Raw genomic sequence first — 17,902 nt, forward strand, 5'->3', positions numbered from 1 at the left:
TGCACTGTAAAATCTCATGATTTATGGAATAAAACAGACTATGCCAGGTGGCATAATAGCACAGTGATTCGTGCAGCTTCTACACAAATCCATTGAGTGGAGTTCAAATCCTACAGTTGGTTGTTGTCCTTGTGGAGTCTGTATATACTCCAAATGTAGGGGTTTCCTTCTGGGTGGTCCTATTCTCATCCCACATTCCCCAAGACATGAAGTCTAACTTAACTGATCACTCTAAACTGGTCCTACAGGTATGTGAGTGGGCTCTATAAATAAACCAGTATCATTTTCAGGGCAGTTTTGGTGGGGTACACTCAGGCCCCCAGTGACTCAGAAATTAGGTTAAATGGGTTTGACAATGAGTGACAATAGAGCAATTCCCTTTGCCTAAAAATATTGAAAACATGTGTTCGGTTGATTTGGTGATTTTAAATTGTCCTAGTGTAACTTGTCTCTATAGTGGATAGTAGTGCTGTGAAAATTGCTACCTTGTGTTTTTTCCCAGCATCCTTCAATTATATCCATTAAAAACAGCCAAAAAATTGGCTAATACTGTATGTGATTATTCATTCATCCATCAATTCTTTTTTAGATTTGCTTAGTCCAGCTTAGAGTTGTGAGTAATATGAGTCTGGAGCAATTTTAACATTGTTTTGTTTTAGAAATATGAAGAAAGTGTTGACTAACAATTGGTCTGTTGTTTTCACAGGTGATTGCTCAGTGCCTGGGAAAACAGGTAATTACTGTATACACTACCTAGAAACCTAGAAGCAACATGCAGATCATTTTCAAAAGAGATGAACAGAGTGATATAACAAAGCCTTTGTTTTATCACTGTGTGTGGCAGTACAAATGTTTTCTATAAGACATAAAATAGTTTATTAATAAAAAACCTTGTTTTCAGTTCTTTTACTTATTTTTAAAGATTGTTTCATATTAAAGAGAAACACTCATGTTTTATTAGTGTATAGTACTATTTTATGTGAGAGCTTAGAAGTTGTTGTGTGAAACAATGTGCAGCTGTTTTCATCTGAACTGCCAGAAAAGATTGAATATGTTTTGTATTTATTTTTTCCAACTGTTGATGTTTTATGGGATATTGTATTATCAAGGGATAAGTGAGACTTACCATGTTCATCACTAGATTGGTCTACACTCATATTTACAATTAATACACACAGACAAACACACGCACCCACACGCACACACACCCATACACACATGCACACAGATCCTATTCATACAATTATGTATGAGTCATGCCTAGCTGAAAGTCCATCTGCAGTATTCAAAATAGTTTCTCATCAACATAAGTATGTATGAAGTGTTCCCAAAATACAAGAAATGTCGTACATCTTTTTGTTATATACCACTTACAAACCAGTGGCATCAAACTTCAGATCAGAGCAAACGTCAGATCCCCCTACACCTGGTACCCTAAAATTTACTTTATCACTCTAGATATAAAGAGAAAGTAGGGAGATGTAACAGTAACATGGTATTTATTAAAGTATAATAATACCAATATAAGAAAGTATAATAGAAAAATAATACCAAATGGAAAGGCTGGACATATTTATAAAGTCTTAGAAAGCTTACTGAAAATCAATAATGTTAAAGGTGGATGTTGTTTTGGGCTGCTTTTTTGATTCAGCAAACAGTGTGATGCATAAGTTACATTCTCTGACATCCAGATGAAATGCTTTGTCTCTCTTTCTGACATGTCTCAGACTCTTACAATGTTTCTTATATTATTGTCTCTCTTCCTCCTTAGGATGAGACATTATTTACTGTATATTAAAATCATGCATGGGGGATTCCGGGACATGTGACTTTACATCTACCCAAAAGCTTTCATCCTGTGCACATATCTGTACAACCTCTTTTTTTCTCTGTTTTCCTTTACCATTAAGTTGCAAAATGACTGACCACTTACAACTAAAAGCACTATAAATTAATTGGATAAAAAACATGATATAAAGCAATACATGAAGAATGAACAAATGTTTTTGGGTCATAAATTATTAGTCTACAAAAGACAATGGTTTCAATGTAAATTGCCTCAGTACCTTAGTTAGCTAAGGATCCTGTAAGTTCATTCTTAAATGAGTTGGATCATTTATAGTCCATCATGGTTCATTTGGGTAAAATTAAATACTTAATACAGTATATGCAGTCTGCAGTTTCAAAAAATGTCAATTTTTGAAACTGTAGACTAGACAGATTGTCCAGGACAGAGATGAATCATGTGAATTATGAATTTATTATTATTTGCTCTTTTTTAAAATTTTCAGATATGTTAATTTTTTTAACATCATGATTTGTTTTTGGAGTATATTGTCATTTTGTGGTTCCATCATTAGGGACACATTGGTAGGTTGCTGGGTGCGTGTTCTCAAAGGACACATAATGTAATGTAACTCATGTGACACTTTATAAACCGGAAGGTCATTAGCAACTTCATCCAAGTACTCTCTCAACAATGACTTTAGTTCAGTTTAGTTGGATTCTTTGATCTCACAGTTTTGACTTTTGGCTATTTTTTTATTTATGACTTTATTTCCTGATCATACATCAAAATACTTTATCAGGATATGCTTTGAATTTAAAAATAGTACGTATTTGAATAACTATGATCAGATCAGGTCGGAAGAGGCTCTGAAGAATGTGCAGAGTGTGCTAAAGAAAAAGTTGAGTGAAGGAAAGGAAGCTTACAAAGCTAAAATAGAAAACAGTCTTTCTCAGAATAACATTAAGGATGTTTGGAATGGACTGGGTATGATTACTGGACTCAAAGTAATCTGGGGCTCAGGTGCTAGAAGGGGATATGGACAAAGCTAATACCCTGAACCTGTTTTTTAATAGATTTTCCCTCCCACTACTACCTTCATCCAATGACTAGTTTCCCACATCATCCCCACTACATCAACATCTCTTACTAGATCAACTGGAAGGGCCAGTGACAAGTGCACCTCTGACCATCAGTAGTATGTGCTATCCATAACTGAAGATGAAGTAAGGAGACAACTGAGGAAGCTACAAACACGAAAAGCTACGGGATCAGATAGAGTCAGTCCTCGTGTTTTAAGGCCAGTGCTGACCACCTTTGTGGTGTCCTCTGTAACCTGTTCAGTCTGTCCTTAAGGCTTCAGAAAGTGCCGCTCCTGTAAAAAACAATCTACATTATTACCATTACAAAAGAGGCTGTTGCCTGTTCACCTAATGACTACAGACCAGTAGCACTTATTTCTCACATCATGAAGACCTGGATTATATTACACCTCTTGTGGTAGACCACCTGGACCACTGCAGTTTGCCTATTGGACAATAATTTCAGTGGAGGATGCAATTATCTATCTGCTCCACAAGGCTTATTGTCATGTAGACAAAGCTGGCAGCACTGTGAGGATTATGAGGATTATATTTTTTTGATTTTCCCAATGCCTTCCATCCAGCCCTCCCTGTTAAACTTAGAGATATGAGCCTATGATGTCCATCTGGCATGTAGACCAGTGTTTGTGAGACTTAAGGGCTGTGTCTCTGATACTGATGTGAGCAACACTGATGCACTACAAGGAACAGTCTTGTCTCCTTTTTTCTTCACTATGTATACCTTCAACTACACATACAACACCAGATCATGTCACTTGTAGAAATTCTAAGATAAATTTGTACTAATTGAATGTACTGACAGAATATATGAGTCAGTTGGAGAACTTTGTTTCTTGGTGCAAAGAGAATTGTCTCCAATTAGGTATCAGCAAAACCATGGTTATTGCCTCTATGTCTGGTCACTATTCAAGAAGTGAATGTAGAGGTGGTCCTCTCCTACATGTACTTGGGGGTTCACTTTAATGACATTTTGGATTGGTCTTAGAACACAGAGAGACTATTTAAGAAAGCACAGAGTAGGCTCTTTTTTCCTAGGAGACTGAGTTCCTTTAATGTGGGAAGTGACATTCTTCACATCTTCTATAACTCTGTGATGGCAAGTGCAGTTTTCTATGATGTAGTGTGCTGGGCTGGTAACATCACTTCAGTAGAGGCCCACCGAATCAAAAAGCTAATTAAAAGGGCAAGCTCCCTGTGCCATTATGAACAATGCTGCACATCCTCATTCTGACACACTAACACTAATTACTTTCAGCCAAAGAATTATTCAGCATAAGTGTGTCAAGAAATGCTACTGGAGATCCCTTACACCAACAGCAATATGCCTGCATAATGCCTCACTGTGACTGTGACAGCCATATCAGATGTTTTCTTTCTTTTTAATTTTCTTGATTTGTATTCATTCTGGTGTGTATTAAGACTATCTATCTGCCTGCCTGCCTGCCTGTCTGTCTGTCTGTCTTTATATGCCTTGACTAACTGTTTGTCACCACAACTATATGCCTTGACTATGTTTGTCACCACAACACACACACAACACAGACTTGCCAGGAGGCTACTGCTTACTGCCCCACCTCACAGACACTAGTTTGAATTCAAATTAAAAGAGTAAGTACAAGTAATTTTTCCAAATGCTTCCCAAAACACTCAACTGCTTTTGCTCTTGAAACAGCAAATGAAAAACAGAGTTTTTAGGAACAAAATTTCTTTTAATTACATCTGACACCTCAGAACACACAACGCCAAGCACTTCTTCTTCCATTAATTAGCAAGGATGACATCAGCATGTCAGAACCCCTCAGTCTCCATTCTCAGTCTCAGACAGGACAGATGGACAGATCCAAGTGTTAGATACAGAATAAAAATGCTGAGGAATTGGTCTCACAAGTGATCTGCTGAAATACCTTTTATAATTTGTATCGGTTTGCTTCACTTCTAAATCTAGCATTATATGTTACATTTCTTTCCAATAAGCTGATGCAGCTTAATTCATTTTGAGAAAACTAAAATTAACTCATTACATATGAATCTCTTCAGGTTCTTACTATGCTGTTGCAGTTGTTAGAAAGGACAGTGGTCTAACCTGGGAGACTCTGAAAGGGAAAAAATCATGCCATACTGCTTTCGGTAGAACCGCTGGATGGAATATTCCTATGGGAATCATTGCCAAGGATGTTGGTAACTGTTCATTTAGTGAGTAATCATTTTCTAAGAACTTTTAATCATATGAAATTAATAATTAACCATTATGTTTCTATTTTTTCAGTTATTATGGTTAAATTCCATATTTATATCATTATCATTATATCATTTATATATATCATACCATAAAAATTAATTATAATATTGGAAATCAATAGTTCATTAACATGTGTATTAATCCATCCAATTTCCATATCAAGAGGGTGTATCTAAGTTATGAAGGAATTATATTCCTCAGCCTCCCTAGTAAAGGTGTCATTGCCTCATCACTGAAAAAAAAACTCAAGCCAATAGTTGAACCAAAAATCCACAAGGGGCAATTGCAGATTGCACCCTGACCATGGAAGGCTGGACCATTTCTTTATCCTGTTGTATGTGAAGCACTGTGTGAGGGTATTAATGTCTTTTATTACAGACTTGCAGAAAGCCTATATGACATCATGCAATACCCTAAAGGAGATAGTACATAACTAGATGTTCTTAGCACACCATTCAGTCAGCATATCTGTGAATTATTTCAGTAAGAGTTATGCTCCTGGTGCAAACAAAAAGATTAGATCATTTACTTATAAAAGCACATTTAAAACATCAGAGGTTTCACCAAAGTGCTGTACAAAGAAGCATTAAAGTAAACACAATGCAAACAATAATGCAGAAGCAGATTAATAAAACAACCAATTATAACAACATAGTGAAAGGGGGAAAAAACAAGTAGGGTTTTAAGCTGACTTTTAAAAACCTCGATAGAGGATGAAGACCTGATGTGAAAAGGCAAGTCATTCCAAAGCCTAGGAGCAACAACTGAGAAAGCTCGGTCTCCTGTAGACTTCAGCTGAGATCTTGGAACTACAAGGAGAAGTTGTCCAGATGACCTCAGTGCTCCTGGTGCAACATAAGGGTGAAGGAGGTCACAGATATATTTTGAAGCAAGACCATACAAGGCTTTAAAAATAACCAACAAGATTTTAAAATCAATGTGACACCTCACCAGTAGCCAGTGTAGAAAGGCTAAAATGGGGGAGATATGATCCTTTTTCCTTGACCCAATTAAGAATCTAGCTGCAGCGTTTTGAACCAGCTGAAGGCGCGACAGAGCAGATTTTGGGAGACCCACACATAAGGAATTACAATAATCTAGGCAAGATGTAATAAAGGCATGAATGACTGTTTCCAAGTCCTTCTTTGATAGAAAGGATTTTAGTTTAGAAATTTGCCTAAGTTGGTAAAAACTGGACTTGACTACCATGGAGATTTGTTTTTCAAAACTTAGTGATGACTTGAAGATGATACCTAGGTTTCTGACATCATTATGGATAATTGCTGCCAATGAGCCTAACTGAGTGCTGATTTCAACTGCAGATGTGGTAGGACCAAAAATAATGACCTCTGTTTTATTTTCATTTAATTGTAAGAAATTTTGTGCCATCCAATATTTAATATCCTCAAAGCATTTCAGCAGCCTTTTTTACAGATGACGTGATGTCAGGACTAACTTTGAGCTACAGCTGCTTATCATCAGCATAACAATGATACGTGACATGTTTGTAAAAGATGGCCCTCAAGGGGAGCAGATAAAGTGAAAATAGAAGGGGAGCCAGGATAGAACCTTGTGGGATGTGAGAGGAGCTAGCTGAGAGACGTTCCTGTCTATGTTAACAGACATAGATCTACCTTTAAGGTAGGACTCGACCCATTTCAATGCACAGCCTTGAATGCCTATGATATGACATCATGCAATACCCTAAAGGAGATAGTACATAACTAGATGTTCTTAGCACACCATTCAGTCAGCATATCTGTGAATTATTTCAGTAAGAGTTATGCTCCTGGTGCAAACAAAAAGATTAGATCATTTACTTATAAAAGCACATTTAAAACATCAGAGGTTTCACCAAAGTGCTGTACAAAGAAGCATTAAAGTAAACACAATGCAAACAATAATGCAGAAGCAGATTAATAAAACAACCAATTATAACAACCACCACAATCCCATTATACATAGTGAAAGGACCTTGTGGGATGTGAGATGAGCTAGCTGAGAGAAGTTCCTGTCTATGTTAACAGACATAGATCTACCTTTAAGGTAGGACTCGACCCATTTCAATGCACAGCCTTGAATGCCTACTTTATTCTCAAGCCATTTTAAGAGAACCCCATGGTCCACTGTGTCAAATGCTGCACTGAAATCCAGTAAGACTAAGATTGCAGTCCAAAGTTAATAGAATATGATTTTTCACTTTCAGCAAAGATGATTCTATTACTATGTACTATGAAGTTTTTTAAAACACATCACATACATTGTTATCCTCCAGATATGAAAATTACTGCAAAGAAACCACTTTATCCATAATTTTGGACAGAAATGGGAGCTTAGTAATAGGCCTATAGTTTGAAAGAGCTCTAGGATCAGGTTTGGGCTTCTTCAGCAAAGACTGAACAACTGTATGTTAAAAATGTCTGGGATTATACCAGATTTTGGACACTTATTAATAATAGCCAAAACAATTGGACTAAACGCTCTGAAAGTATCTTTAAATAGGTATGAGGGTAAGATATTTAGCAGATAATTGGAGGGTTTCATATGAAGGATTATATCAGCTAGCTGAGAAGAAGGAATAGGTTGAAAGCAAGTAAACTGGCTGTGTACTGGCCTTAGAGGGGCTGGTGTCGTCCCACAGTAATCACACCTGGAAGAGTAATGCTGGAACGAATGGCCAGTGAGATCTTAATGAAGGCAATGGAACAACTGCAGGTACAGTAGATCTCCAAACAATTGTAGGTATCCAAAATGTTCAGGAGAAAAAAGTAGGCTCGGAAGGTCCCAATCAGGAACACAAAGAAAGATCCTGCAACAAACACAACAAAAACCAGATCCCACAACAAAAACAAAAACAGGCAGCAGCAGACAAAACATTCCAGCATTCAACCAACTGGAACAGGAAAGTATTTAGTATTTATTTAAATGTAAAAAGCTCAAAAGTGTAAAAAACTCATACCTTTGCTGTCTTGGCAGTGTAACTGGATTTGATCCAGAGAATAAATGTTCCTTGCAGTAGAGATATATCATTACTCATTTGTGGTTTTTGACTTTTCCTTTTTTTTCTAATCAGTGGATTACTTCATTAAGAGTTGTGCTCCTGGTGCAGACAAAAACTCAAAACTTTGCTCTCTTTGCCGTGGAAGTGGACTTGATCCAGAGAATAAATGTTCTGCAAGTGGCTCTGAAATGTTTTATGGATACTCTGGAGCTTTTAGGTAGGTGCTTCATGTTAGACTAAGCAATAGGTTGAAGCAGAAAATCAATTTAACAGTTAAATTCAATTCATTTTAGATTTGGATAATGTGTGCAGCCACAGAGCACTGTGTCAAGTATTTATGTAAAATGCAAATAAATCATTACTAATTATATAATGAATACATAAAGACACAAAGTAGTTTGAAACTGACTAATTTTATTGAAGCCTAACATTATCTGTTTCATTAATTAATGAACTGTTGAATTGTTGGTGAAAAGTGTATGAAACAGTGTTGAAATATAGTGAACACAGCTCTTCTATTTATACATATTAACAAAACAGCTGTATATAGTACTTGAACAGTTTCATGTGCTGTCAAGTATTTATGCAGAGGTCATCTAATGACTGCTGGATCCAAGATTATTCTTTTGAGCAGTGTGTCCTCCCCATCCCCTTGGCATACGATTTTTCAATTGGGTTGTGACCTTTGTAGAAATCCTATAACTGCATCAGACCCCCAGTTCTTCCTTTTTAAAAACTGAGGTTGCCATTTCTTTTGCCACTCCAATTTGATTTATTCTTTTATTGCACTCTTTACTGTGTAAGGATTCAGAATGTGTACACTTATTAATTCATTAGATAAAATATGGTAAAGGTATAGTTAATTGCTATTTCAGTTATCCTTCAGCTATACTTATAGCCTGTCAGTACCTCTCAATTGACTCAGGAGATCCCACAGAGAGCATCTACCAGGAGCCTGACAGTTTTCCTTACCTTTTGTGCCCACCAACAGGTCCTTGGGTTGCTGCTGTGAGATGTAGCCTACGTCCAACATTTCAAGTCCAACTCACTGCCAATTGGTGATCAGTTCACAGCTCTGCCCCTTTCTTCACTGGGTGTCAAAAACATATGGCTTCTAGTCATATGAAAGTGCCCAAAGTGCTCTTTTACCACACTTATGAGCCTCCTTGTGTTCAGACATTGTGTTTGTTACAGACAATCGATGACTAACACAGAAAAGCAATAACAACTCATCATTTTGGTTCAGAACCCCTACTATGTATAAAAGTGATACCAACTATATCTAGCTGGTAATTTTCTACCTCCTGCACCAGCTCAGGCTCCTTCCCAATCAGAGAGATAATGTTCCAAGTTTCAAAAGCTAATCTCCATTGCCAGGGACATCTTGCATGTGCCTGCTACTAAACTGGCGTTGCACCTGATCCTCACCTTATAGGTGGTGAACCCATAATACAACTCAATAATATGGTGTTGGGTTTAGCCTGGCCAAGTTATGTGGATTGTGTGACTACCAGGTGTTCCTCAGAGAATGCAATCCTCAGGCTTGGCTCCTTGATCCCATGAACCCTTTCCAGAGAAGGATACATTGATTTCCAGCTTACACTATCAAGAGTGTCATTATAGCAGTTCTTTGTCTGACCTCAGCCCAAAACTGTTAGCCAAGTGAGACCTTACCAGGAGCACAAAGCTCCAGATGACGTACCTCTGAGCATCTATGAGGTACACAAGCTCTGCCACCATGGTAAGGTGACAGTCCATGGTGGGGCAATATCAGGCTTCTTGAGAGCATACTGTATATCTAGGTCTAGCAAAATACCCGCGCTTCCCAGCGGCAAAGTACTGCTTTAAAATTTTTATTAAGAAGAAAAGTAAACCTTTTTAAACTGAGGGAAAATAAACCAATAATTATTTGTTAAGGATCTCTTTGTATGCCACGTTGTCAGTTCGGTCCTCCGGTTGTAATATAACCAAGCTGTGTGCTGAGCTTACTCTTGAGCATGCAACATATAGTTGGCCATGTGAAAAGCAATCTTGCCTCAAATCAATGCCAACCTTTTGTAGGGTTTGTCCCTGAGACTTGTTAATTGTCATTGCGAAGCAGAGCCTTACTGGAAATTGGAGGCATTTGAATTGAAATGGGTTTCATCAATAACTTCGCATCCAGCTTTTGAGAGTTTAAACATTCATAAACATCAAAGTGTCCACTACTCAAATCGTCACCTGTGAATCTAAGATGTTTAAGAGGCATTGGCGGTTGTCCAAAGGTGTAAAATATTTGGCCATTTCGGTACACTTGAAAACGACAACCGAACAATTCAGCGGCAGCCATCAACTCACATGCAGAGCCATAGGTGAAGGGCTTAAGCATTTTACTCTTATAGTGCTCCTGTGTAGTATAATTATCTCCTGTACCATCATCAGTCCACACTTTGAAACTGTCCCAGTCATTCAATACATAAGACACAATGTTCCTCCGGATATCAAGAGTAAGCCTGATATGGCCGTGCAATATGTAACACAAAGAATGGAAAAAGCAGTCGCCATCTCCGGGCATGGAAACCACTCGGTAAGTGACAGTTCTTTGATCGATGGTGATCACCTCGATAGACATGTTAGGAAATAGGCACCTGAACAATGTAAACTAAGTCTAAAATACCTACACAATAACTATAATCATAATAAACGAACAATAAAACAGCGGAGAAGCTGTGGATTAAATAAAAAGGCTGCAGTTATCAGCAGGGAGACGTGAATACCGTGGCGAAGCAAGGAAGGGAATGAAGAGACCAGAGCAACGGACAGCCTTATATAGGCAGGCAGCCAACTACGTGGGAGGCGAGGGGATGGGGTACCCAACACCGCCTCAACGGTGACCGAGCTGCAGGCTATGGACGTATATATGTACGTAAGTAGGATTCAGTTAGCGTTGGGAACCCGCGTACCAAATTTCTTGAAGATGGGCCCATAAGTAACAAAGACCATTGGAAAGTTCAATATGATGGCCGACAGTAGCGTCATACCACCAAAATAAGTACATACATCGGTTTCGGTTAGCGCAGTGAAGCTGCCTACCAAATTTTGTGAAGATGGGGCCATAATTAAGAAAGTTTAACATGGCGGACGTTGTCGACCGTTACAACCGTTACGCGTAGAATTTCGAAATGAAACCTGCTTAACTTTTGTAAGTAAGCTGTAAGGAATGAGCCTGCCAAATTTCAGCCTTCTACCTACACGGGAAGTTGGAGAATTTGTGGTGAGTGAGTCAGTGAGGGCTTTGCCTTTTATTAGTATAGATAACTCTAGTATACTTTCTAGATAGTAGTGTTTAATTCCTGTCTTGATTATACTACAGTGCCACATTTAACAGATTATACTGAATACACTAAAATTGCCCTAAATTTGTTTTAACTTGTCTTTTCTTTCTAGATGTTTGGCTGAAGGAGTAGGAGATGTTGCATTTGTAAAGCAAACAACAATACCTGAAAATACTGATGGTAAGAGTAAATTAATTTTCAAAGACTGTTTTAAAACTGCACATACAGAATACTGATATCAGCTTATTTTTATGCATATTTTCTAGACCTCTGAAAATAAAACCACTGTTTGACTCCATTATCTCTTAGAAAGTTTATTTTTTGTGTGTGTCCCACTGGCCACTACACAGCTTTATTGATAGGTTTTCACCTTTCCTTTCATGGCTCCAATAATTTGTACAGATCGTCTATTTTTTACTAAAAGATGTGTTTATTATCAAGAATATTCAAGGACTGCTTAGGCAGGGCTTAACATGTTTATTGCATGAATCAGATGCATACTTATGGATCCTTGTGAAATTTAATCAGTAACTACTGTTTGATCCAACCCAAATGGATACACTAGGTTACTGAAATCAATCTCAGATAAAGGTTATTCTTTTTCGCAAAAGGGTTTTAAAGAAACGACTAACGTGAATATGTTTTAATCAATGTACTGTATATGATAAAAAATTTCATCCTGCTTTAAATAACTCTTCTTGCATGTCTTCTACCCTTAAAACAGAACAGAGCTGTCATTCTAGGTACACCTCAGACTACTAATCCAATAATGATTTCTTATGAGAAAAAATGCATTTGATATTATACTTACTTATTTAGAATTAATCATTAATTACATCTTGCCTGAAGAAGGGGCCTGAGTTGCCTCAAAAGCTTGCATATTGTAATCTTTTTAGTTAGCCAAGAAAAGATGTCAGTTTGCTTGACTTCTCACTACATTCACAATGTTATTCACACAGTACAACACCCTAGTAATACAGTTAAAAGTAATGTCATTTAAAAAAACTGAATTTGCAATAACTTATTCAATGAAAAATAAACAGTTTTTTTGCCATTTCCGTCTGTTGAAAAAGTAAGTATATCCTTGGCTCTAATACAGTAGCTAGTATTGCCCCCTCTGGCAGAAAAAAACTCAAGTAACCATTCCCTAAATCTTCCTACCAATGTCTGACATTGACAAGGAGAAAGGTTTTTCCCACTCTTCCATGCAGAAATCGTTGCACAGCCCATTTTAAATCCCTCAAGGCACCATGATGAATTCAGGTCTAGGCTTTGACCTTGCCTTTCCAGAACTACACATTTCTTTCTTTTCAGCTATTCTGTGGTGGATTTACTGGTTTTGTTTAGGGTCATTGTCATGCTATAAGATCCACTTTTGGTTAAGCTTCAATCTTTTGACAGATGGCCTCACATTATCCTCAAGGTACATTAAAGAATTCAGAGTGAATTCTACGATGGTGAGCTGCTCAGGTCCTGATGCAGCAAAGCTGTCCCAAATCGTAATATTTCCACCACCATACATTACTGTTGGTATCAGGTTCTTCTGGTCAAATGCTACATTTGTCAAACATGTCTTTTGGTACTGTGGCCAAATACCTCTTTATCTCAATTTGATTCATCTGTCCTCATCACATTGTTCTAGAAATCCTGGTCATTGCCCTAATGATCTTTCTGGACTGCAAAGGTTTTCTAATGGAACATCTCATGCACTTTGGCATCAAAAGTGGCAAGATCCACTTGTAAGTGCTGTGATAAAATTCCGAGATTCTTAAGACACTTCTTTCAGCATCTTGCATTCTGCTGTTGGGTTGAACTTGCTGGCATGGCTGGACCTGGACAAGTTGGCAAAGGCTTGAAATATTCTCCATTTGTAGATGATATTCTGGATGTTGAAATAGTTGATTTGGTTGGAGATCTTTTTAAATCTGTTCCCAGATGCATAGGTGTCTATAACGTTCTTTCTGATGGTCTCAGAGAGATCTTTAGATCTAGACAACACACATTTCGACAATAAAGAGCAAAACAAGCTAAATGTCTGAGGTATAAATCAGACAGATTCCTCCAAAATCCAATCTAATGATATTCAACTCATTTAAACCTGATCTGGTGCAACTTATTCTAATTTTAGGTATTTGAGGTAGTGATACATGTAGAGGTGTACTTAATTTTCCCACATGCACAATTTGGATTTCTTTTTTTTTTTAATTTCAGCACATTGAACTACAAAATGTAAATGTGACAAAAAGAAAAAATATTTTGTGTGAACTTTTTTCTCACATGACTGTAGGTTTGTTAATTACACAAAGAACACAGATAATTTTTTCAAGAATTGTGAATGAATTTTAGAAACTGCATAAAATCGCTTCTGCAACTTTTATTACAGAAAAGATTGAAAAATACTCTGCGTCTAAATTTATTATTATAGCAGTAGACCTCCACATGGTGATTGGAGACAGAGTCAGATAAAAGTGGTAGTATCAGGGCTTGGGCTATTATTAGCTGTGATGGATGCATCAAACAGAGTCACAAAATCACAAGTGCCAAGTTTGTTCACTATGAATGACATGGACATAGATAAGCCCACACACAGTTATTTTAAACATTAACTGAGGGAGCTCCACACGTGATGATTTGTCATTTTTATCTGTCTCTGCTTTTCTGGGTTTGTGCACATCTTGCACCTGCTCTTAAGTTTGTACTGGTTATGTTGTACCTACATCTTTTGTCTGCCTTGGTGATGCTGGTGTTAAGTGCATAATTATTATAGAGCACAGTATTCAAATATCACAGTACTTAATTAATTAATTGGCCCTGGTGCATCTGTGTTTCTGCCCTGCTATTGGCTGGGGCTCCTTTATACTGACGGGAATATACTTTTAAAATATCTTACTGTGACTGTGACTGTTCTTTTTATATTTAGCCAAGTCAGAAGTTTTCTTTCTTTTAAGCTTCCTTTTTTTCAATGATTGTGGTGTGTTTTACTCTTTTCCATGTTCTTTATTGAGCTTTTGTAAAATGCGAAATTTCCCCCTGGGATCATATAAATTGACATCCATGTGTCTCTATAAATCTGCTCTGCTTTCTTCCGTTTTCCCTATCACTTTGTAAGCTGGGTGGATGTTTCTAGTGTGAGTGGTGGACTTTGCGTGGTGAGTAAGTTGAACTTTTCTTGTTAATTTTTTCTTCTCTTTTTTCTATTTTCTATCTGGGGTGGTTATTGATTGTTTTTGGTTTTGGGCCATGGCAGCCGATATTGCCGCACACCTTCAGTATTTTAGTCACTGCCATGGGATTAAACTTACTGCATATCAGAGAAGTTTATCTTGTTGGAGATAGGGTGTTGGTGGTCGGTGAGGTCGTCGGCTGTGAGGATATAAAATTAGCTCCATGAATGAGCGGGTTGGTTGTGATTTTTGTGCGCTGGGTAGATTTAGTCTTGTTAGTTATTGCGAAGAGGGTTGTGGTCAATGCCTCCTTTGTATAGATGTCTGGATTGGCTATCCCTACCCATACAGCAACAATTTCAAATAAACCGCTGTTTTTATAAAATTAATCTATAGAAAGAGAAATGGAGCGTCATGGACAATTTCAGAAATCCTTTTTATTCTGCTAGGATGTAGATCATCTGATTTAAAACATCTATTGTCTTTTAGAATACAATTTTATATGGTTTTAGGTAAAATGGATGAAGATTTAAATGTGGTGATGAATTTTAGAGTGGACTATGTGATTTTTGTCACTTCCAACTAAATGAAATGTTTTGGTAGTGGATGTGAAGCACATTTAGTTAAAAACTGTTCTGAAAGAATACAAGAAAATGGGAGAAATGATTATGAGGTTGGAGCAAAAGAAGGGGAGGAAGTACAGAATCGTCAGGTAGTGGCAGAGGTTATGGAAATAGTTGTGGGGGTGACAGGAATGGGAATAAAACAGAGTCTAGAGATCAGGTGAATAAGAATAAAACAGAGCCTGGAGTGCTGGGGGATGAATTGCCTTCTGGAGATAAGGAGAACACCAAGGGCAGTGAGACCACAGTTCAGACATTGGTAACCTCTGTACTGTTTCATACAAAAGAGCTCATGCAGCTAAAGAACGTAACAAGTAAACTGAGGAAACCATCTAACTTAAATAAATCCTGATGGTAATTCTCTCTGCTGGATTTGTGGTGGTCTTTATGTTTTATAATGAGCATATTTATGCATTCAGTTAATATGGAGAACTTGCATGTAGGGAGCCTAAATATTAACAGAAGCAGAAATCCTGAAAAGAAACTGGGGCTCTTTGATTTTATCAGACAGAAAAATCTATCACTTTTGTGCAGGAGACTCATGCTGACAAGAGAAATCAGTGGGAGTGGACCAGAGACTAGAAGAGGGACATTTGTTTAGGAATGGGACAAACATCAGTGCTGGAGTGGCCATTTTATTTCTCGGGGGGTTTCAAGCTGAAGTTTACAGCATTGATGAAATTGTAAGAGGGAGATTACTTAAAAGTGAAGGTGAAGGTTGACAGCAGAGTTGTCACTTGTCTTAATGTGTATGCCCCAAATGAGGGAAAGAAAAATCTTCACTTTTTCAAACCATTAGTAGTCATTTTATCCCAGTATGACCCCAAGGAGCTATTGATACTAGGGGGAGGTTTTATTTGTACACTTGACACTCAACTGTATAGGAATTAAAGACTGGAGTCACACCCTTGCTCAGTACAGGCTTTGGCCAACCTAATAAGAAAGTCTGGGCTAGAAGATATGTGGAGGATAAAAAACGTGGCCTGTAGGCAGTACACATGGGGGAGGATGAATGGAAACAATTTTATACTTTTAAACACCTTTTAGGTTAAAGTTTGTTTTGTTATACACTCTTGAAAGTTTTGTTTGAGTGTTCTTTAATGGCACTTTATGGTTCTTTATTGTGATGTGAGGTTTCTTGTTGAACTTTTGCTTCAAAAAGCACCATTTCACTATGGGAGGGGCTCTTTGTATATGAAGTTGGCTCTCTTTCTTTTGAGAAATATGTAGGAAAAAAACTGAAAGCTTTAATGTATGTTAGTTCACCTAGCAGGACATTAATCAATTAAGAAAACCTAGACTAAGCATATATTATTATATGCAGTCCTTTAAAAATTATGACCCATTAGTATTTCATAAATCTGATACCAACTAAACATGGGTATTTACTGTAAGGAACCTCTTGCAGATCTAAATAAATTAAGTCTCTTTCTGGAACCTTTATATGGATGTTTTTTTTTGGAAATCCAAAGTGGTTCCACTATGGCATCGGTCTGAAAAATAACAAGGATTTTTATTTTTAAGAGTGTACTGACAGGCTTCTCTGATTACAGTCTGGTGTTTTGTATACTTCTTTTTAACACATACAAAACCCTGTGGTCCATAATGACATTTTAACACACTCCTCCTTAAAGACCAGAATTCTAAAGATTTATTTATTAATTTCTGGGGAGGTTAAAGGATTATGAAGGAATTCACCAGCATACAATAATGGTGGGAGGTTGAAAAAATCCCATTCATTCCTTGTATCAGCAGTATACATGTCTCCAAATTATTATAGTCAGGAACTGCAACATTAGAAAGCCACACAACTGAAATTCAACAACTGATAGACAATGGTCATGAATGCAACTGTGCCCAATATGTCTATTACGATTGGCCGGTAGATCGGAAAGGTAGTGCAGGTAGATCGCGTGGCATTAAAAAAATATTTTTTAGATGTTAGTCTATTATCTGTCCTCCCTATGGGATTTGTCACTTAATTGATGTACAGGGTGGCCAGTCTGAGATCTCTTCAATTCTAACACATGGGTCACCATGCACGATCAAACGCGTGAGCTACTGCAAAACTCCAGTGAGCTAAGTGACCTAGTTAGCCTTCCAATTCATATCTACTAAAGAAGTGATATAAAAAAAATGAGTTGGGGGGCTGGACCAAGTAAGAAACCAAAAGCTTACCACTTCGATGGGGAATGGGAGGAGGACTTTTTTTTTCACAATACCACATTCGAAGTGCATTTGTCTGATCTGTCATTGCTATTCCAAAGAAGGGAAATGTGGAGAGGAACTTTCAAACTGTTCATAAAAACGATGACACTGACTTCCCTCCAGAAATCGAGCTGAGAAAGAGAAAGGTGAGGGAACTAAAATCACAGTTAATCAGACAGCAGAATTCAAAAACAAAGGTAGCCACTGAAGCATTGTTCCGGGTGAGTCACTCCATCATTAAGCATTAAAAAGTCCTTCCAATACGGAGAGAAGATAAAAGAGGCCTTCATTGAGGAAGCTGACTCCTTGTTTTGGGATTTTAAAAACAAAACAGAAATATTATCTTCAATCAAAGCTCTGTAGCTATCAAGAAGTACAGCTATATGGAACTGTGAAGCAATGGCCGATGATTTGACACAGCAGATTTGGAAGGACATTGGGAACTGTGAGTGTTTCTCACTGCA

At 37.5% G+C, this 17,902-nt stretch overlaps 1 protein-coding gene across 1 annotated transcript in view; it reads left to right on the forward strand.

Moving 5' to 3' along the window:
• Nucleotides 1-17,902, forward strand: part of tfa (transferrin-a) — an 86,599-nt gene that overhangs the window by 52,079 nt on the left and 16,618 nt on the right. The window contains exons 11-14 of the mRNA XM_028794911.2: nucleotides 707-733; nucleotides 4,927-5,082; nucleotides 8,202-8,346; nucleotides 11,556-11,623. Of these exons, the coding sequence (XP_028650744.1) occupies nucleotides 707-733; nucleotides 4,927-5,082; nucleotides 8,202-8,346; nucleotides 11,556-11,623 (396 nt within the window). The remainder of the gene's footprint in view (nucleotides 1-706; nucleotides 734-4,926; nucleotides 5,083-8,201; nucleotides 8,347-11,555; nucleotides 11,624-17,902) is intronic.

Source organism: Erpetoichthys calabaricus, chromosome 2, assembly GCF_900747795.2.
Source record: "Erpetoichthys calabaricus chromosome 2, fErpCal1.3, whole genome shotgun sequence".
Taxonomy (NCBI): Eukaryota; Metazoa; Chordata; class Cladistia; order Polypteriformes; family Polypteridae; genus Erpetoichthys; species Erpetoichthys calabaricus.